We start from the raw sequence: 22,034 nt of genomic DNA, 5'->3' as shown, positions 1-22,034 counted from the left end.
GTGACCTAAATGCAGGCTGGGAACTGTGGGCACCGCCGAGTGCGGCCGCGCCAAGCAGGGAGGTGTGACTGGAATGTGCTTCGCCATAACAGAACCAAACTTGATCATTGAAGCTGTTCCCAGCCTAGAGAAAGGCTGAGTCAACAAACACAGAACATTGTACAAAAACAACAGACGGGAGGGACCTGGGAAATTGAAAACTTGACCTTTTGGGCAGGGGGCAGGCTGGCCAGCTGTGGGCCCTCGCTGTATGCTGGTCACCTATCTGAGAGCACAGGGCCAACAGGGAACAAGCAGAGATGATGGGGACTGAGAGCAGGAGATGGAAACACATCCCACCAGGCTGTGGGGCCAGTCAAGAAAGCAGATTTGGGCCACACCTGTTCTCCTTGATACGCAGTCAATCTGCCTGAACTTTCCGGGGCTCACACAGACTCTGCTAATGCTAGCAGAAGCTGCACTGCAATGGCTGATGGGACAGGGCTGCTATGTCCTGTGACACAGGAGTGACACCCGCTTTGCCTGCATCATTCCAACTGCGCCGACTTTCTTCTCTACGGTTAACTGCATTTCAACTGACAGCCGGGAAGAGGCCAGGGGCCACACAAGCTTCCCTCTTTGGGGCCTCATACTTTCTTTGGTGGGCAGATCAGTCTTGGAAGACAATGGACCCAAGTTCCAGGAGAAGAGTGGCTAGATCCCCAGCCTCATCCTGTCAGCCCAGCAGGAGACCTGAGGAAGCTCTCTTCATCCTGCTAAAACCTGTGAGCTCAGCGCCTTCTCCCCACAGCCCCACCAGGCAAACAGCCTACTGCGCTCGAGTTTGAGCACCTAGGAGGGTTGCTATTGCCCAATGGATGGCATAAGTGAGGCATGATGGGTGAAGAGCCTTCCACAGCCACAGCCAGAGGCCCCTTCTAAATGAGTGGTTCTCAGCCTGTGGGTCACAACCCCCTTGGGGACTGAAAGGCCCTTTCACAGGAGGTTCAAATGTCAGATATCCTGCATATCTGATATTTACGTTATGATTCTTAGCAGTAGCAAAATTACAGTTGTGAAGTCGCAATGAAAATAACTTTATGGTGGGGGCAGTCACCACAATGGCAGGAACTATATTAAAGGGTCACAGCATTGGGAAAGCTGAGAAGTGCTCTTCTAGACAAAGTCCATCATGCTTTACGTTTCTGAAAAGAACCTCAATGGGGAGACCCAGCTCTGACACCTGAGGAAAAGGCAGGTCCTACCAGGCCGGGTGACATTCCATCTAAGAATCTTGTTTGCAAGTAAGATGGGCGGATCTCATCATGGCAAACCAGAGAAGCCAAGTGCAGAAAGACAAGTGCCACATCTCTCACATGCGTGACCTACAGGGGACAAACAGGTGTGAAAATAGAAAAGGGCATTACTAATAAAGAGGGAACAGAGGCAGGGGGATCTCTGTGAGTTTGAGAACAGCCTGGTCTATGTAGTGAGTTCTAGGCTAGCCAGGGCTATATAGCAAGACACTGCCTCAAAAAATAAGATTCAAACCTTAATAGCAGGTGGCACTCCCTGAGGCCACGGAACTCCTCAGCTGTATGGTGTAAAGTCATCCCTAGGATCCTCTCCCTTGGAGTGACACTCACGTCCCTCCAGAGAGTTATTTGTATTCCTTGATTAAATTCATCTCTCCTCCAGTGATGTACTGAAATCCAGTGCGTTGGCCACGTGGATTTGTCCTCCGCTTGACAGGGAGCCTCTGAAGTCAAGAACAGAGTGTCTGGTTCACACCTTGCCTGTCCTCAGAACCCTGGAGCCTCACCCAGTTCCAGAACCCCGGGTAGCCAGTGGTCCATTATCTGCAGCCTCAGTCTCCATCCCTCTCTGTGCTGGAATCACAGAGGCCAGCTTGTAAGGGGCCTGGAGAGGTGACAATCACATGAGGCCCGGGAGTGAGGAATGGGGTCAACATGGCCACCTTCCCCCACCTTGGATTTTAACAGACATAGGCACTCTGATGATGCTGGCCTGGGTGTGTGTGGTTAGCTGTCTAAGCAGTGTGGAGCAGTGTTGGGAGCCTAGCACAGGAGTCCACTGAGAAAAGTTAGCCAGTGATGACATCGGGGGACAGACAGAAACTGAGATGCCTGCAGATGTGGCTGAACACATCACAGCATAAATGGTCTAAGCCCCGCCCCAAGCTAGACCCCTAGTCCTGCAAGATGAGGAAGGAAGGAATGGTGAGGGACCTCTTAGAGACCCAGAGACATCCACATGCCTCTACCGTAGACCACTGCACTCCAAAGGATTGCCCACCCTTCCTGATTAAATCTTTCCTCATTTCTGGCAATATCCTGAAAATCCAATTTGTTAACTCCCTTTATTTGCCTCTATGACAGCTGGCTGGGCAGGCTCCCTTTCTTTGGAACCACGCTTCCCACGGGATGACAACTCTCCCGCACTCCTCATGAAAACTGGTGTGTCCATCAGCTCTCTCATCGCTGAGATGGAAGGTCTGATGCAAACAACCCTAGAAGAAGAAGAAATGTGGCTCAGGGTTTCCAGATTTCCACCCTGGGAGAGGGTGTGGAGGAGCAGGCTCTCTCACACTGAGGCAGCCAGGGAGCAGAGCAGGAGACAGCTGCCCTAGCAGGCTCTCCCTTCTTCCAGTCTTTACATCCCTTTGGGCTCTCAGCCTGTGCAACGGTGCCGCCTATATTCAAAGTACGCCTTGCCCTCTTAGCTAGCCCTCTCTGGAAAGCCCCTCACCGACACAACCAGACCAGTGTCCTAGGCGACTCTGAATCCCATCAAGCTGACAATCAAAGTTAACCACGCCTACTCCGTGGCAACCTCACCTATAACACTTCTGGTTGAAGCATAACACTTCCATTCCTGGTCCCCCCACCAAAATATTCATGTCTGTGAAGAACATAAAATTCATTTTGACCTACTCCAAGTATCCTAGTTGGCTTTCTATTGCTGGGATTAAATGCCATGACCAAAAGCAACTTGGGAAGGAAAGGGTTTAATCAGCTTACAGCTTATAGTCCATCACAGAGGAAAGTCAGGGAAAAGCCCTGGAGGCAGGAACAGAAACAGAGACCATGAAGGAACTGGCTTGCTCCCTGTGGTTTAGAACCCAGAACTACCATCCCAAGGGTGGTGCTACCCACAGTGGGCTGGGTCCTCCCACATCCATTTTTTATCAAGAAATGTGCTACAGGCTAATCTGATGGAGGCATTTTTTTTCAATTGAGGTTCCCTCTTCCCAGATGACCCTGGCTTGTGCTAAATTCTTGTGCATATCAAGAATTCCCCCATAGTCTTAACACTCTAAGACCATATAAAACAGTGGTTCTCAGCCTGTGAGTTGTGACTCCTTGGGTGTCAAATGACCCTCTCACAGGGGTCTCCTAAGACCATCGGAAAACACACATATTTGCATTACGATTCATAACAGTAGCAAAGTTACACTTATGAAATAGTAACAAAAATAATCGTATGGTTGTGGGGGTCATCACAACATGGGGAGCTGTATTAAAGGGTGGCAGCGTTAGGAAGGTTGAGAGCCACTAGCATAAAGTGTCCAAATTTAAATCCCTTTGAGATGCAAGGGAAGCCAGGCATTGGTAGCGCATTCCTTTAATCCCAGCACTCAGGAGGCAGAGGCAGAGTTTGAGGCCAGCCTGGTCTACAAGAGAGAGTTCCAGGACAGCCTCCAAAACAATACAGAGAAACCCTGCAGAGAGAGAGAGAGAGAGAGAGAGAGAGAGAGAGAGAGAGAGAGAGAGAGAGAGAAGAGGAAGAGAGAGAGAGAGAGAGAGAGAAGAGAAGAGGAAGAGAGAGAGAGAGAGAGAGAGAGAGAGAGAGAGAGAGAGAGAGAGAGAGAGAGACGCAAGGGAAACTCTCAACAATGAGCCCATGCAAATCAGAAAACATGTTACAGTCCCCAAAACACAATGGCAGAGAGGAAACATAGAAAGGGGGAGGGGTGTCAGCCCAAGCAGGACTGGAGTCATCAGGAAACTCATCATTAAACCCTGCCCCATGCCCGGCACCCCAAGCAAGCTTCCAGGAGCCTGAGCAGACTCACCCCACGGACGTGTCTGGAGCCCACAGTGTCAGTCTCTCGGGATAGCTTGTTCATCACAGTGGCTTTCCCGCATGGTTGTTTCAAATGTGGCATCACCAGGATCCTGGTGTCTCCGTGGCAAATTCCACTCCCCCTGACAACTTCACAGTCTCCCTCTCAGGGGGATGGATGCCTACAGGGACCCTGATTCTGCTACACCCACCCCACCCGACCCCCAGCCCTAGACACACATGGCTCAGTAGCGAGCAGAAAAATATCCATCATTACTATAGTTCCCAGACATACAGCAGCCACACAGGACAGGTTAAAGGTCAGGTGAGCATTCTCAACTACTGTGTGCATCGAGTGTTTTGCCTTCATGTATATCTTCGAACGTGCAGTGCCAACAAAAGCCATAAGGTAGTATTAGATTCCCTCAGATCTGGAATTATAGGTGGCTGTGAGTTGCCATGCAGGTGCTGGGAACTGAACCTGGGTCCTCTGCAAGAGCAGCCAGTGCTCTTAACCACTGAGCCATCTCTGCAGCCCCATCAACTCTTGAAGGATCTATTTGAGATGCATACATACACGGATGGTATGGGGCAGCATTGTCTGAGATCCAGTGAGTGTCACAGACACAGACTGAGTGAGCCTAGATAAAATGTGTCTCTGAGGGGAGCTTTGGCCAGTGACAGATCCAGCAGCTTAACACCTATAATGGCTCACACAAGTGCTGTAGGCTGATCTTTAAGATGGCCTGAATTAGCAAGTCACTGCTGCTCAATACATTATCCTAGATGCAGATTTGAAAAACAGGCATGAACTACTGAACTATTTCCACATTTCAAAGGTCTTCCTCAGGGTCTTTTATCCTGAGTCAAGATGTCATACAGCCTTGGGCCCATATGATGACTTAGGGGGCACCCCTGTGACTGTGGGCAGGAGGCCTCAGGTCACCACCATAGGGGCTCTCTGCTGAGCAGTACCAGCCCCATGACATAGCAGCTGGCTCCCGGGATCAGTGACCAAAGGGCATGGCCTCACCTCTGTAGTCACTTCTGTGTCATACTTTGTAAAAGTGGCTCACTCAGCCTGAAATATGGAGTCCCTGGTGTCTGCAGGACATTCCCACCAAATTATAGCACAAAGCCCAAAATTCCTAAGCACATTCTGCCTGTTATACTTCACCTCTTCGTACCTGAAACCACTCAAACTGGCTCCCTCTTCTTTTGTACATTATATGGTATTTAACTATAATACCGGAATACATGGACTCAGACATCAAAGTGCCCAGTTTGTATGTGGGTGTGTACCCATTACAAGGGCTTGTGCTGCAAACCAGCTGTGGGATGCTGGGCAAGTCACTCAACTACTCTCGGTCTCAACTTTCTCACTCATAAAGACCCTGGCTCCCTGGCTCAGTCAAGTTCTAAACTACTGATTTCTCTTGAGTTTTATCTATCATTACATAACAAGCAGTGGGTGCATTTTCTAGCTACAAAGAGTCCCTTAGGACTAGTTATGGGAAGGGAGGGGAGGGATGAGTGCTGGTTGGTACAAATGCATGCTTCAGTGTGATAAATTTACTATCAGTTCCTTCGGTTCACCTTCTCTTCTAATCCTAAATCCCCCGAATAAGTAGGATTTCGCCTATCTTCTGCATAACCCATGCATAGCAGTTACGTGCCTCCGTGAGAAGTAGTACAAGACTGAACAGCTTAAGACTACACTCGGGATGCTTGGGGGAAGCTTACTGTATAATGGGGGAAGCTTACTGTATAAGCAATAAGACTGGGATTTCAATCCACATAAACACTAGTGAGCATGGCAGCCTACCTGTAATTCTAGCCCAGGAAGGCAGAGACCAGGATTTGCCAGAGCAAGCTAGCTAGCCAGACATATGAGAAAGCTCTGGTTTTGATGGAGGGACCCTGCCTCAAAGCTCAAAGAATAATAGCGTGGAAGATCAACTGAGGGAGATTTTAACATCAGCTTCAGGCTTACACACACATACACACACACCTGCACTGCATCTCCCCATACACATTGTGTACACACACACACACCCATACACATAAACACACATACACACACAGCTATGTGAAAAAAAGAAAAAAACACACTCAGCTGTCAAACCATTCAGAAGAGGTGCGCTTCCAGGCTGAGCCAAGCCCAGAGAAAGGGCTGCCTGCCCAGCCCAAACCACATGCACTTCTGCTAACGACTTCTGTCTTAAACGCCTTCCTTTGAGATGATTCTCTATGCAGTAGAAACTGACAAGCCATCTGGATGACCTCCTCCACTGTCCTCAGCCCCTTGACTAGCCACCCAGCTGAACAGCAGACCCACGGGTACCCAGGGCCCTCCTGACCAGCTTAAATTCCGGTTACCTAGGCTTTTGACTGCAGACTCCTAGGTGACACTGTCTGCCTGTCAAGTTAAGAAAGTTTCTTCCTGTTTGCACTCTGCTGAGAGTTTCTGCATAAACGATGAGGTAGGAGCTGTTTTCATTCTTCAGGCTCTGAACAGCCTTCCCCATACTGCTCTCAGAACATGCTGATGACGACCTGACAGGAGAGAGAGGCAGGAAACCCACCTGCGATAAGGCAGGAGAGCGTGAGATAAATTAGATAAAGGTCTGAACTCAAGGGCAACTAAAAGTCAAAGGATCATGTTATCTTTTTTAAAAAGTAATAATAATAATGAGAGGAATTGGGAAGTTGGCATTTAGGTAAGGGTGCCCTAAGAGAAAGACAGTGGGCTGGAAGAAAACAGCATGCTTGAAGCGGAGCTGGCCAAGCTCTACACTCCCCTGAACACTTCTTTTCTTCCCCCTGGGCTCCCAGGAGAAGTGTGCCACTGGAGTCCCTGGGGGCCTCTTCTCTGCACGCTGACCAGTGGAATGCAGCCGAAGAAGATGCCAGCCACTTCCGGTGGCTGGCCTTTGAAAACTGCCTGCCAGCTCTTGGGTGGGGTTTCCATGGAAACAAGGATGGCATAGCAACAGGCAAAGATTCTGCATGACACAAGCAGAGGACAGAAGCAGCCAGGGTCTCTAGGAGAAGCACTGCTCGGACTTGGATGCAGCCACTTGGATGTGGCTCAGAAACCCCGTCCAAGCCGCCTCAGACTGCGAAGCCACGGAGACAGAGCTGTTTGTTACAGCAGCTAACACTAATTACCCTAACTAATACAAAGAGCTGAGTGGGGGGGTCAAAATGGTTAATCATCGTTATATCCTGGTGGAGGTTTTAGTGGTCCCAGTCTCCTCTCTACTCACCGCCTTCATCCTCAGACTTAGGGAAGAATGAACATACTTGGTTTTCCTGTGAATAATTAAGAATTTTGTTGTAACAGCCTACCATCTGGCTGGCAAGATAGCTCAGTGGTAAAGGAGTTTATTGCCAAGCCTAATGACCGGAGTTCAATGCCTGGGACCCACATAGGAAAAGGAGAGAATCAACTCCTGCAAGTCTCCACATACACACCACGGCATACGCATGCCCACACATACTAGCGCAATGAATAAATGAATGTAAAAAAACAATAAGTCAAAATATACCAACAGCCACAAAGCCTGCCTAACAACAGAGTTCTGGAGGGTAGCTGCATGGAATTTCAAAAGAGGAGAATAGTAAAGCCTGCAATTATAGGAAATAGAACACAGGCTCTCTACAACCTCAGGGTAATTGTCAAAAACACCACCCTCCCGTTGGGAAGAAAACAATGTTGGTTGGACTTCTTGGAGTCCTGAGTTGTTCATTTCCCACTCAAAATCCCCTTAGCTTCAGATGGGTGGACGACACAAATTCTACATTTGGCAACAATGATACACACACAGCAAGGCAGCCATTAAGTCCAATGAAACTCTTAAGACAATCAAGAGGCTTTAGGGCAGCCGGTAAATGAGCCCATTTGTCTTCCTGCACCAGGAAGAGAAATCTAACAAACTCTCAGAGTCCTGAAAATTATCGTATTTAGGAGGCAAAATAGTGTTCATGGGTCGGGGAGCCTGGAGCACCCCCTCAGTCCTCTGAGACTCTGACATGGCTTCTTGGAGATTTTACGTACAGTGCAGATCTGCACACTGATAAGCCATGTTCTTTCCAGCCCAGAAGTTTGTGCAGCTGCAGCCATGTCAGCCAGGCTCTGTAAGACCAGCCACCTTTCTCTGGTAAAAATGTCAAAACTCTCCCAGGTGACTCAAAGTCATACAGCCAACAAATAGCAGGGTAAGGGTTTTGTTTTGTTTTAAAATGTTTATTTGTGTGTGTGTGTGTGTGTGTGTGTGTGTGTGTGTGTGTACCTGCTTGTGTTTATATGCACCACAAGTATGCAGGTTCCCTTGGAGGCCAGAAGAGGGTGCCAGAGTCCCCAATGGCTGAGGTTACAGGCAGTTGTGAGCTGCTCAATGTGGGGGAAGGGAACCAAATCTGGGTCCTCTGTAAAAGCAGTCATTGCTTTTAAAGGCTGAACCATCCAAGGGTGAAGGTTTATTATTTCCAGACAATGCAACCCCATGGCCTCATTGACGATCCACATGGCATGAGGCAGGATGGATGCGCGTGCCAACAATTTAACTCAAGATGCCCTGAGGCTAGTGTGCTGCAAGGACAGGATGCAGAGGATAGCCGGCTCTAATGAGCGGGGCTCACACCCAACTTTACACTCAACCCTCTCCAACTGAGGAAACATTCGAGGTGTCTTTGGCCCAGGTTCTCAGTACTAAAATAAGTGTGTGTGTATGTGTGTGTGTGTGTGTGTGTGTGTGTGTGTGTGTGTGTGTGGTGCTGCATGATTGTGTTTAAACTAGGTGGTTCTCAGGACTTGGAGGAACGAAGAGCCTACAGATAAGTGACGCTCCTGACGCTGTTCTATGAATCCCTGTACCACTGCCCCACTCTACCCATACTACCAAGAGGTACAGAAAGAGAAGAGAGATTTTCTCATCTTCTCTAGAGACCCATGCATGCTAGACAAGCGCTCTACCTCACCTCTGCTAGGCATTATTTTTTGTTCCCAGGCAAGCTCTATATTGAAGCCTTGGGGACAGTTTTCAGGAAGCGTACAGCAAAATACTTCTGTGTGGTAAAGACTTAGAGAGCTTCACCTGGGTCCTGGGTTTGCCACAAAAGGCAAGAGGAGGAATCAGACCTGGGCTCATGAAGATCACAAAGGGTTGAGGGGTGTTGTAGCTGCTAGTTATCATCCAACAAGCCAATGCTGCTAACAGTGGTCTAAGGGACAGAAATGTCCAGCAATTAAAGTTGCTAGCAGGAGCCTGTCAAAGGAGATGTGAGAGGAGAGGCAGAGGACTTCCAAGGGAAGGAAGGAAAAAAGAAATAATGTCACACCCATCCACTTTGCAGAAGCCAAAGAGCATACAGTTAAACACACAGTTAAATGAAAGCTGTGTGTGGAAACACAGAACATTCGGGCCAGGTGCAGGGAGCCTGGTTTCTGAGAAGGTGAAAATCAAAGGACAAATTCTGCTTTGCCCCTCACGAATAATTCAGGATAATGCCTGAGACTGTCCCCCAGCCTCAGTAACCACAGTCTAGTGACCAAGCCTTGTAGCACAGGCCTGTGAGAGGCTGAAGTGGGAGGACAGTTAAGTCCTACCCAGGTGACAGGGAACTCAGGCCAGCATGGGCAGCTCCATGAAATCCTATCTCAAAAGTGAAAAAGAGATCTGGAGTGTGGCTCAGTGGCAGGGAGCTTGCCTAGCATGCATGAGGTCCAGGTTCCATCTCAATACTAGGACAAAAGTCTAATATGAAAAGCCCCAGCATTTCAGACATTACACCAACTCCCCTGGCCCACCCCACACAGCATGCTGTATCAAGACCCTATGTAAGCATCCTGTACTAACATCCTGCGTCTGTAGGGGAACTGGTTTCCAACAGAAGCTCAGTGGGTAACTGCAGCAAAATTTGATGACCTTTCTAGAAGACACATGCTCAACATTTTTTTCAAACAAAAGCTGAAAACACAGATCTTGGGACCAACAGACACCAGGACCCTCAGGGAGTCTGCGCAGAGTGACTGGAAAGCCTCATCAGATTCCAGGGTGCAGGGAGCCTGTCATGCTGCCTGGGCCTAGTCTTTATGTATCTTCTCTACTCAGCAACTGATTGACTGGTCTTATCCCCGCCCTTTGGTTTATGCAGAGCAGGTCCAGTGACTTAAAGTTCCAATTGTGATGTGGCAAGATAGAAAGCTGAGCATCAAGGGGAGCAAATACTACTTGCTGTCATCTATCTGTGTATGAAAGTTGAAGAGCTTGCTCTTAGAGAAGAAAGGATGGCGGGTGAGGTGAATTAGTGTGCAGACACTGATCCACTACTTGATGGCCTGAGTTCAATCCCCCAGACTAACATGATGGAAGGGCAGACTCAACTCCCACAAGCTGTCCTTTGATTTCAACCTGTGCACCAGGGCATGCATGCACACACACACACACACACACACACACACACACACACGAATACACAAATAATAAAAATAATAAATATTGAGCAAGATACCTCAGCAAACAAAGGTGCTTGCCACCAAGTCTGGTAATCCGAGTTCACTGCTTAGGATCCACATGATAAAAGAAGGAAAGAAATGACTCCCAAAAGTTGCCAGAATTTTCTCTCATAACAAAGGGTGGGTCACGTGGGACATTAAAAATGTGTCCCACAAATCTTTAAAAATCACATTACTCGCTATCTGCGTGGTTCAGTTTTCTCACCGTGAATTTTTAAAGTTATGGTAAAACCTCTATTGACTTTGAATCTTTTCATGATCCATTCACAGACACATCCTGGTGAATGTAAAATATATGACACCTTTTTTAAAGGAGAGATATGTATTTAGATGTGATTCAAAACCCAATGAGAAGCAGAGGGTTCTGCTGATAAGTAGCGAAATACTAATGATAATGATGATGATGGTGGTGGTGGTGGTGGTGGTGGTGGTAGTGGTGGCTGTGGCGGTGGTGATGAAGATGATCACATTCAGGAATTGAGGGCTTCCTCAGTCTAGGGGGGTTCACTTTAAGCCATAATCCCAGTGATGTTTCCCTGACCTAAAAGCACCCAGCATCTTCTCCTGGCATGTGCCCAGCCCCCCATGCTGGAGCAGAAGATGAGGTTCTGTGAAGGTCCACGTCCACCTTGCTCACCACTTGAGCCTCAACAATGAAAACAAACCTCAAAGCCTCATCTGATTTCCCTCAGAGCTGCATGTGTGAGAAGGGTTGAGGGTAGAGTTGGGGTACACACCACTCTGATTCCCAGGAGATCCATCCCCCTTGTCATTCAGACGTGAGCCTTAAGGAAACCACTGACTGTTTGCAAAAGCCAGCCTTGGAGACAGTTTAGAACCCTAGAAACAGCTTAGAGGATTCCTCCAAAAGTGAAACATAGGCCTGGGGGTGTGGCTCATGGGTGGGCACCTGTCTAGAATCCCCCAGTGGAAGGCTGGTGTATGGTTCAGTGGTAGATAACCATCCTATGATTCCCCGAGTAGAAGACTAGTGTATGGTCCAGTGACAGATAACCTTCCTATGATTCTCCCAGGGCAAGGGGGTTTGTTTCAGGAGCAGAGCACTTGACTAGCATATGTAAGTCCTGAGCTCCATCCCCATTATAACACACAGAGAGAGAGAGAGAGAGAGAGAGAGAGAGAGAGAGAGAGAGAGAGAGAGAGAGAGAACAGAATTATGATATGACTCAGCACTTCTCCTAGGTTTATCCACATATCATCCCCTCACCCTATGGAGAGAAATGGAAAGCAGGAGCTCAGACACTTGACCATGAAGAAACATGGCAGTCCCATCACCAAAAATTAGAGATACTCAACATCCTCTACAGGCAGCATGAGACACAGACATACAACAGCCTGTAATTCAACACTCAGGAGGCAGAGGAAGGAGACTCAAAGCAATGTCTACAAAGCAAGATCGGGGCTCCAGCATATCTCACTGTAAAAAGTTGAGCAGTGGGGCCGGGCGGTGGTGGCGCACGCCTTTAATCCCAGCACTCGGGAGGCAGAGGCAGGCAGATTTCTGTGAGTTCGAGGCTGGGCTGGACCGACAGCCTCGAAAACAATACAGAGAAACCCTGTCTCAAAAACCAAAAAAAAAAAAAAAAAAACAGTTGAGCAGCAGGTGCACAGGTGTCTCACTGGCTGGCCACAGGACATGATGAGCTGCACAGAAAAAAAGGCTCACAGGGATTTGGAGTGCGCACAGCCCTGACATGGCCTCCCAAGACAGACCCTCTGCAGCTCCGGGCAATGAGTCTGCAGTTACCCGGTTTCATACTCAGAGCTTTTGTCCACACTCCTCCATTAACAAGAAGCTCCTCCAGGTATGACAACTCATATCCATGACCCCAGAAGGCAGAAGCATGAGAGTCGCGGGTTCTAGACCAACCTGGGCTAAACAGTGAGACCTGCTCTCAGCCTCATGCCCAAAGATCCTCTTTTCCTCCACGGGTCACCAGCCTGTAAGGTGTCCACACATGATGTGGAGATGGTGACCTGGTTGTGGAGCAGCTTTTAACCTGGCATGATCGGGATGCTCATAGCAGGAAAGCTACACAGAGGAGGAATCGAAACCCATCACTCAAGGCTCACTTTAGTGCTCCACCCGCCTTGGCGACAGCTCCCTGGAAGGGACTATAATTCTTTTTCCTTTCCCCACTAATAACAGGGAACAGGGTGATTTCCACGGTGCTCTGAGCTACTTTCTGACAGCCTGCATCTCCACCCACATGCCAGAGGCCACTGGTCCTGGGAGCTTCAAGCAGGCTAAGGCAAAATGTGAAAGGAAGGTGACAGGTGTCAGAATCAACATGGAGTGGCTTGTATCACTCCAAGCAGAAGCAGAGTCGAGAATGCCAGAAGTTTGTGAAGGAAGGGGTCTTGCCACGTGGGTGCCTAAGAGGACTCTGCCGGGGACAGAGTCTTGCCCTCGAGCCCCCACCACTTTTCATGGCAAGCCCTTTTGCAAAGATACTTGTCCAGCAGGGGTCTGCTCAGTCTTAGACTGAGGCCACACTTGTTATCAACTACTGGGAAACAATTACTGCTTTGAAATATCTTCCTTGGTTTTGTTGTTAAAACCTTCACCTGGGGCTGAGGACGTGGCTCAGTTAGTAAAATGCTCACTACACAGGTATGAGGACCTGAATTGGGTCCCCAACATGCACTTTTTTCCCTTTTCTTTACTTAAGTTAGAAACAAGCTTGTTTCACATGTCAATCCCAGCTCCCTCTCCCTCCCCTCATCCCCCTCCCTCCCCACCAGGCCCTCCAGCCCCCTCCCCAATCTCTACTCCGATCCCCAGGGAGGGTGAGGCCCTCCATGGTGGATCTCCAGAGTCTGTCATTTCATCCAAGGCAGGGCCTAGGCCCTCCCACAAGAGTCCAGGCTGACAGAGTATTCCTCATTGGGGGATGGGCACTCTAAGTCTATTTGTACACCAGGGATAAATACTGCCCAAGGTACCATAGATTGCCTAGGCCTCCTCACTGACACCCACATTCAGGAGGTCTGGGTCAGTCCCATGCTTTCCACACAGCCATCAATCTGGGATCCAAGAGTTCCCCCTTGTTCAGGTCAACTGTTTCTGTGGGTTAAACCAGCCCAGTCTTAACCCCTCATCAGTTCTCCCTTTCTGTCACTGGACTCCAGGAGTTCAGTTCAGTGTTTAGCTGTGGGTGTCTGCCTCTGCTTTTGTCAATCACTGGATGAAGGTTCTGTTTCCAGACTCTCTGGCAGTGGGATTGTAGGCTGGCACTCCCCTGATTCATGTCTAATATCCATATATGAGTGAGTACATACCATGTTTCTCTTTTTGTGACTAGGTTACCTCACTCAGGATGATTTGCCTGCAAATTTCAAGATTCCATTAGGTTTTTTCCTACTTAATGGTATTCCATTGTGTAAATGTACCGCATTTCCTCTATCCACTCTTCAGTTGAGGGGCTTTTGGTGTCAATGCATTCCCACAGGCTATTGAGAAGGGAACCTTTCACCCACTGTGGACTGACAGCAAGGCCAGTATTAGGACATAAAAAGGGGGCACTGGGAAAATTAATGAAAGAGAAATCATTGTATCAAGCATGGAGAAACCCTATTGTGGTTTCAGCACAAGCTGAAGGCCATCCTAGGCTACATAATGAGAACTTGGAAAGGGAGACAAAGAGACAGACAGACAGGCAGTCAGGCAGATTAATTTGTGAAAGGGGTTGATCAAATGTCACAATTAGTAGGTCTACCAGATGTCCCTCCACAAGCTACATTGATCAAACACCTTTAAAGGGTTTAGAAGCTTGTACAGAAGCTAAGCTAGGCATCACTACAGACAGATGGGTCTAGGAGCCAGAGCCTGTCCATTAGGTAGGTACTCTGGGTCAGAGGTCCCAGGGTGGTGGGAGGCCAGGCCAGCCTTCTGACAAACAGAGACTCAGGCTTTCTCTCACTCTTCGGCAGGTGATTGAGTCGTCCAGGACATTTCCACTGAGCAGTTCAAGTCTGTTAAATGAACTCTTTCGGTTCAGATGAAGGTGCTGAAATGAATTATCCTTCAGGTCAGAGTTTTATTAGGGAAGTGACAGCATCATGCCATAGGCAGTGGGGACAGAATCCTAAATAGGGAAAGAGCCTCAGCTCAAGGGAACTAGGGGAAATGCTCCCATGGGTTCTGTGCCATGTAGCCTAGCCTATGTGCTACATGTGACCTAGACAATGTGCTAGGAGTCAGGGGGTTTGAGAGATAGGAATGGAGGTCTGGAAGGTACTAGATAAAACAATCAGCCTATCATTCAAGGTTGCCTTGGGTCAGAGCAGCAGGGAGTGGACTAGATCTCTTCAAGACTACAGCATCAAGCTTCATAAAGGGGTGGTGCCCTGTAACAGAAGGTCTGTGATCTTACAGTGTCTAGATATCAGGTAGACACGCAAGGCCGTTAGAGGAGTCTATGCTGTCCTGGCTGGGAGCATTAATTGCTTTGTGACTGCTGTGTTCTCCTTAACGGATGCCACCAACTAGGACAATGTCAATGTGCAAGCCAGAAGCACCAGCCCCTTTTCTCATCACACCTCACTGAAAATATTAAGCAAACAGCCATCTTTTGTAAGGATTTTGTTTTGAACTGTGTGCATATGGACGGGGTGTGTGCAGGTGAGTGCAGGTGCCTGTAGGGAGAGGCCGCCGATCCCCTGCAGTTGGAGTTATGGATTGGTTGTGAGTTCCTGACAAGGGTTCTGGGAACTAGACACAAGTCCTCTGCAGGAACAGCATGCACTCTCACACTCTCTCAACTGCTGAGCCATCTCTCCAGCCCCATGAGTAACTATCCTAAAGTGTAGGAATATTTGAGGTAAATTTCTAATCTGTGGGAGTAAAAAAAAAAATACATGGACCTATGGGTTTTCCCTCAAAAGGGAATTCTCCTTTCTCTGCTACAGGTAGTTCACATGTGCAGCGGGAACAGACAACTGGAAGGGACGAGATGGTCATCAGGAGGGGACCCTGAGGCTGACCAACACTGGAAGAAACACAGGTTACCCAGCAACAGGAACTGGGTGTAACATGTAACCCAGAATAAGGCACTCAGAACAAAAGCCACGCCTCTGTAAAGATGCAAGATCCAACGACATGGGAACAAACAACCTGCGCTGGCACAGGCTTCCCTGGAAGTGCTTCAGGACACAGTCTGAAACGCCTGGAGCATACGCCTCCAGGTTCTAAGGCTGGATGGCACATTAAGAGACCAGTAGGGGTCAGCAACATGGCTCAGCAGGCGAAAGCCCTTGTAACCAAGACAGACGACCAGAATTCCATCCCAGGACCCATGTGGTGGAAGGAGAGAACCCATTCCTGAAAGTTGTGCTCCATGTGTATGCTGTGGGGCACTCGCATGTGCGTGCATACACACACACACACACACACACACACAAATAAATAGATAAAACTTAGATGGGGAGGGGAGGGGAAGGAGAAGAGGAGGGGTAAGGGAGGGAGAAGAGATACTCCCTGCCTGCTACCAGAGACTTAGTCTTAGACCTGCTCTTGTGGGAAGGCTGGCTTGGCTTCCCACCACCGTGAGGCCTACTGGCCTAGGGTGGCCTCCCTGATTGGATGCTCTTCCCTCTGCCTGCAGAGCTCTCCTCTAGACTTCATAGATCCATTTCCTGTCTTTATTCAGGCTCCCCTCAGTGTCCCATCTGCAGAGAAGATAACCCTGAGCCTGCCCTCAAGCAGACCTCCATTACCTCGATTACAATGTGTCCCAGTGTCTGTATGGGGGGGGGTTCACACAGCACAGTGTGTTGTGTATGTAGAGGTCAGAGGATAACTTTTTGGGAGATGGTTCTCTCCTTCCACCTTGTTTTTGAGGCAGAGTCTCTCTCGTTGCTACCATGATGCACACTCCATACCAGCAGACTCACGAGCTTTTGGACAATTCCACTGTGTCTGCCTCCCACTCGCCCTATGCTAGGGTTCCTGATGTGTGCCGCCATATCCAGCTTGCTTATATGGGTTCCAGGGACTGAACTTGGGTCTTCAGTGTCACACGGCAAGCACTTCTTCGCACTGAACATACCACAGGCCCATTGTCTATCTATTTGACAAACTACAAATACCTTCAATCCCAGTCCTTGGGATGCTGAGGCAGGAGGATCTCTGTGAGTTCCAGGCCAGCCAGGGCTACACTGTAAGACCCTGTCTAAACAAAAACAAAAACAAAAAACTCCTGGCTGACCCTCTTAGCTAAGTGATAGATTATCTGCCACACAGGGAACACTGCAAACATTTCCATCATAACTACCTGTGACACACAAATTACTCAGTCTTAAAAACAAACTCCAATGGGAGATACTGGATAACTTGCATACATGGTGGTGGAATGTGCTTTTAAGTATACCTGCAGCACGGAAGACAGCAGTAGGAGACTCCTGCCATTCATAGGTGTTGGGTGCATGCTCGGCTATTTAAGTTTCAAGATTTGGCTTTTGTTTTCAAAACTTTATTGTGTTTGTATAATTCAAGCTAATTTGGAAACATATTTCTTCTCTATACTCATCACTGTATCTGAAAAAAAATACTAAAAGTGATTGAAAATGTGAAAACCTGGCCATCAAGAGCCCTGTCTAGCCTACTTGTTATATTCCTAGGACCAAGAGTCATTTGACATTTGAGTAAGAGAATGAAACTGGTAGTTTTACAAGAAAAACTGGCCCAGAAATGTTCAAAAACACATTGAAGGGTTCCAAGGTCCCTAGTACGAAAGCTAGGACTTGCCCTCAGACGTGAATGCTTCATCCTGTGGGAGACAGTGGTGAAGAGTTGAAGAAGATGCTGGAAGTAAACAGAACACAATTGACTGAGAGAAAGAAGACAGCTGGAGAGACAGCTCAGCAGTTAGAGCACTGGCTGCTCTCCCTGAGGACCTGGGTTCAGTTCCCAGAACCCACATGGCAGCTCACAACTGTCTATAGCTCTGGTTCCAAGGGCTCTGACACCATCACACAGACACACATGCAGGCAAAATGCCAATGACATAAAATAAGAATAAATAAATATCTTAAGACAGTAAAGATTTTCCCACAATAGGGTTGAGCAGCCTGGGAAGAATTGACCACCCCAAAGCTCTTCCAAATCATGATTACACGGTCAAGAAAATCCTTTCAAACAAAAGGGCACAGCTGAGCATGGCCAATAAAAGTAAGCAGAGCTTCATTGGTGGGACAACCATGGGAAAAGCGCCCTCTTTCCCCATCATAAGCCTGCTGTGATTGAACCACAGAGTGTCCATGATGAACAGCAAAGTAAATAATCGCCCTTTCCCTAAAGGCTGACTCCTAAATGGAATGTGGGCTAACCCCCTCACAGGCTGATGTGGGAGTCCATTCCAGAACGCATGTTCTGGTGCAGTCAGCGATGGTGACTGTTGGCCAGTTTGACCCAGCTTTCCTCATGGAGAGAGGTCAGCATTTTGGCAGTGACTACCCCCTGCTCAGTATCAGACCCTTGGAAGCTGTTAGCAATACAAGGGTGACACGGGTTCTGACCTGAGATGCTCACAGGCCACATAAGGACTTTTACCAAGAAGCACAGAGTCAGCCAGCCACGGTGGCAATGTCACCATCTACATCATGTGAGGGGCTGAAGAGGTCAAGTGTTTAAAGTAGTTGAGCACAAGGAGAAGCAGCCATGGCTCCTTCCTGCCCATCCTCCAACCCAAAAGCTAGAGAGAGAGGAGCCTGGCCTTATTCAGCAGACAACTGACACTGCTCCAGGCAGAGTCCGTCCCAGGCTCCTTGATGCTCTTTCCCCAGCAGCGTGACCGTGCTGAAGGTCAGCTGACTCCAGGTATCAGCCAGCTTTGGGAAGCCTTTCAAGTGATTCTGGATCCAGCAGAAATGGATGCACTGCTCTGCATTGTGTGTCTCTCTAAATGTTCCTCCCAGCAGTGGAGGCAGGTCCATAGCTTCCTGATGCTGAGGGACCTGATTTTTCTCATTATTTTCCCTGCAAATGCATAGTCATGGTTTTCAAAAGATACCCAGCAATCTTAAATAGAGAAAAATGCAACAGAAATTGATTTTTGAGGAGCTGCCAGCACAGAGAGGGGGGAAAGATCTATAAATGGCCAGTTGGGTGGTACTCAGTCCTGAAAGGCACGTGACTCTCAAACATGCCCACTGTCATCCCTCCACAGCACCACAGCAAGAGGGCACAACCGTGACTCAGACCACAAAACCACTTCTGGTGCCCAGATCAACACTCTGTCTGGTTAATGGATTGCTGGGAACATTACATTTCAAAAAATCTTACCACTCCTGAAAACCCACCTGCTACTCAAATAAGATCTGAGTAAAGTGGATGCAGTTAAGAGAGGTAGGGAGTCTCAAGAAGACTAGTGTAGCTTCCCTTGGCAGCGCAGGCGCCACCTAGGTTTGTTCTGAGGCAGCTAGGTTTGATCCGGGCGGCTCAGAGCTCGGGACCCCCAGCGCCGGGACAGCAGGGCGGGCGCGGCTGCTTCCCCGCCCCGGGACGACGCCCCTGCCCCGCGGAGGTTCCGCCCAGCCGAGCCCGCTGCGCGCAGCCTTCGCCGCCGGCCGCCATGTCTTCAGGGGCGAGCGTCAGCGCCCTGCAGCGCCTGGTGGAGCAGCTCAAGCTGGAGGCCGGCGTGGAGAGGATCAAGGTCTCTCAGGCAGCCGCTGAGCTTCAGCAGTATTGCATGCAGAATGCCTGCAAGGATGCCCTGCTCCTTGGCGTTCCAGCTGGAAGCAATCCCTTCCGGGAGCCCAGGTCCTGTGCTTTACTGTGAAGACCGGGAAGAAGTTCGCTGGGGAAGCACATGGTGATGGGTGACTGCCACCACGTCCCAAGAAAACTGTTTTCAACAGCCAAGTCCCTTTCTCTGTTGCCTTGTCCTAGAGCCAAATTCTACAGAAATTTGTTTGTTTTAACCTCACTCCAAAATTTCCTAAGCTGCATCCCTTCCCTCACAGAACCTGTGATGGTCTGCCTGGGATATAGGCATGTTTTACTTACCCGGCGTTTGCAATTTAGGAAGGAATCGTTTATTTTCAAAAACTGAGTATTTGTAATTTTCCTAACATTTTTATACTCTAATAAAATTTGTTCATAAGAATTTACAATTACTAAATGAAGAAAAAGTATAAAATTGGGGGAATAATTGATATCCTGATATTTTTAAAGAAAACTGTTTCATGTTTTCATTCCATAGTGAGATACAGTCTTTCTTTGACAGTAGACTTTAGGAGACCCTCTTTAGCCAACGGAAAGAACTGATGTAGCATTAGGGTGCCCATCCTGAGGCTGGTTAGATCTTTCTTTAGCTCCCTTGGTTTACAATATATAATTGTATTTTTAGCTCTTAAAAATGTGCTTATGCCTTTAAAAAAGTTTAAAATATGACCTACATTCAGAACATTGCAATTGGTTAAAAACAAAATGAAAATATTACAACATAAAAGAATTAATGTCACAAGTATGTTATTGGGGTGATGTGCCTTTGATTTAATTGGGGATACTTTTAGAAGGAAAATTTGTGTTTATAATAATCTTTGAAGAACTTGGAAATAAAATTTTTGCTGAATTCATCATTTCCCATAAAAAAAAAAGAAGACTAGTGTACTTCTTACTGGGGGCATAAATGTTCACCAACCAAGCATGAAGGCAGCAACAGCAGGCAGATGCACTAAAGACCAAGGCTGAAGGTTCTGATCTGGGGACAGGAAAGACCACTCAATGGTTAAGAGTGCTTACTACTCTAATGTCCTCTGTAAAACTGGGCAACTGCAATCTTAAATAGAGAAAAATTTAGTGGCCATAAATTCCTTTAATCAGTCACTATCATGGGAAGTTTTTATTTCACCTTCCATTTTTTTTAATAGATAGTTTTGCTGGGTATAATAGTCTTGGTTCCTGGTTGTGGTTTTGGTTGTTGTTTTGTTTTCCTGATTTGGATCTCCAGAGTTCAGTTCCCAGCACCCACACTGAGCAACTCACAACCGCCTGTAAGTTCAGCTCCAGAGGCCTCTGACACAATCTTTTGGTTTCCACGAGCACTCACATTCACAAACCCACAGACACACACACACACAGAGGCACATAAAATTTTAAATTAAGTATTTTAAAATAAGGAGGAGGAGAGTATAAAAGCTAGCTCTAATGTCAATGGGATCCCAAATTTCATCCCCATCTCCTCAGCCTGACCCTGGGTTGTCAGCCATGGGACTTTCTAGACAGTTCACACGGTGTAAACCTCTCTACAAGTTTACTGAGCATCACCTCAGGTTTTCAGCTCACAGCCTAGGAAAGAAAATTGAGTCATATTTTTGCCCAGAAGGAAGAAAATGACTGAATTTTATTAGTGGCAATTGGTCCTCACAGAAACATTATCTCGGCAGGCAGGTTCACTGCCCTCTGCTCCAAGCTCAATGAGCAACTGGAAACAATGTCTAGCTGTGCTCTGACCACCGGCCCTTCCACCAGAAAACTGGATGTGAACCCATCATCCTCATCTTGTTTTGATGTCACATGCTCAGGAAAACCTCTGTGACCTCCCATGCGTCACCAGACCTCCCTGGTTTATTAAGTGCCATTCTTCTTCATTATTGTGGTTTGAATGTAAAACACACACAAACATACACACACACTCTCTCTCTCTCTCATGTGTTTGAACACTCAGTCCCTAGGAAATGGCGCTGTTTGGGGAAATTGTTGAATCTTTCATTGGTGGAGGAGCCCTGCTGGAGGAAGTGAGTCACTGGAGGCAGGCTCTGAGGTTTTAAGGCCCAGTGTCACTTCCTGTCCGTTATTTCCTGAGTGTGGCTATCATGTGGCCGCAGAGCCTCCTGCCACCAGGCCGTCCCTGACTACTGCCATGGCTTCCCCCATCATAATAGACTCTGTCCCTCTGTAATTACCAGCTAAAACAAACCCTTCCTCACATTAAGTTGTGTTTTCACAGTGACAGGAGAAGTAACTAAGAAACAGAACAATTTGTGGGGAGGGGCAATCCACTGTCAGAATCACTTTCTAGAACAAAAACACTCTTTATCCATTCAGTCCAGTGTCCCACAATCCCGAGCCTCCCACAAAGGAGCTTCAATGAAGAAGGGTACCATGGTCCCAAACCTGTGAAACCAGGATCTGGAATAAACTTATTTATGATAACTTACTAACCGAGAGAAGAAATATATTAGGATCTGCTTAAGAATCAGGATGGTGAGCCAGGGAGATGGTTTGTTAGGCAAAACATTTGTTGTGCAAACATGAGGACCTGAGTTCAAATCCCCAGTATCCCCCTAAGAAGCCAGGCATGGCTGTACACGCACCTGTAACCCCAGAGCTGTGATGGGCAGAAACAGGAGGGTTGCCGAGACCTTGATGGATGTGAGTCAGTAACAGGTTCAGTGAGAAGCCCTGTCTCAAGGGACTAAGCAG

General features: G+C 48.0%; 2 protein-coding genes across 2 annotated transcripts in view; one reads left to right on the top strand and one right to left on the bottom strand.

The window, feature by feature from the left end:
• The window catches only part of Tmem132b (transmembrane protein 132B), a 243,877-nt gene that overhangs the window by 99,297 nt on the left and 122,546 nt on the right, over positions 1-22,034 (bottom strand).
• LOC121133917 (guanine nucleotide-binding protein G(I)/G(S)/G(O) subunit gamma-10) lies at positions 19,120-20,185 on the top strand. Its single transcript, XM_040731134.1, has one exon. It carries the CDS (start codon positions 19,180-19,182, stop codon positions 19,384-19,386), a length of 207 nt encoding a protein of 68 aa, XP_040587068.1. The 5' UTR covers positions 19,120-19,179; the 3' UTR covers positions 19,387-20,185.

The sequence above is a fragment of the Mesocricetus auratus genome, unplaced genomic scaffold (genome assembly GCF_017639785.1).
Source record: "Mesocricetus auratus isolate SY011 unplaced genomic scaffold, BCM_Maur_2.0 Super-Scaffold_100025, whole genome shotgun sequence".
Taxonomy (NCBI): domain Eukaryota; kingdom Metazoa; phylum Chordata; class Mammalia; order Rodentia; family Cricetidae; genus Mesocricetus; species Mesocricetus auratus.
This window is presented reverse-complemented; position numbering and strand designations above follow the sequence as displayed.

Bases quoted from the DNA above. Each gene is read 5' to 3' on its own strand.
- LOC121133917 (XM_040731134.1), top strand. From the start codon at position 19,180: ATGTCTTCAGGGGCGAGCGTCAGCGCCCTGCAGCGCCTGGTGGAGCAG.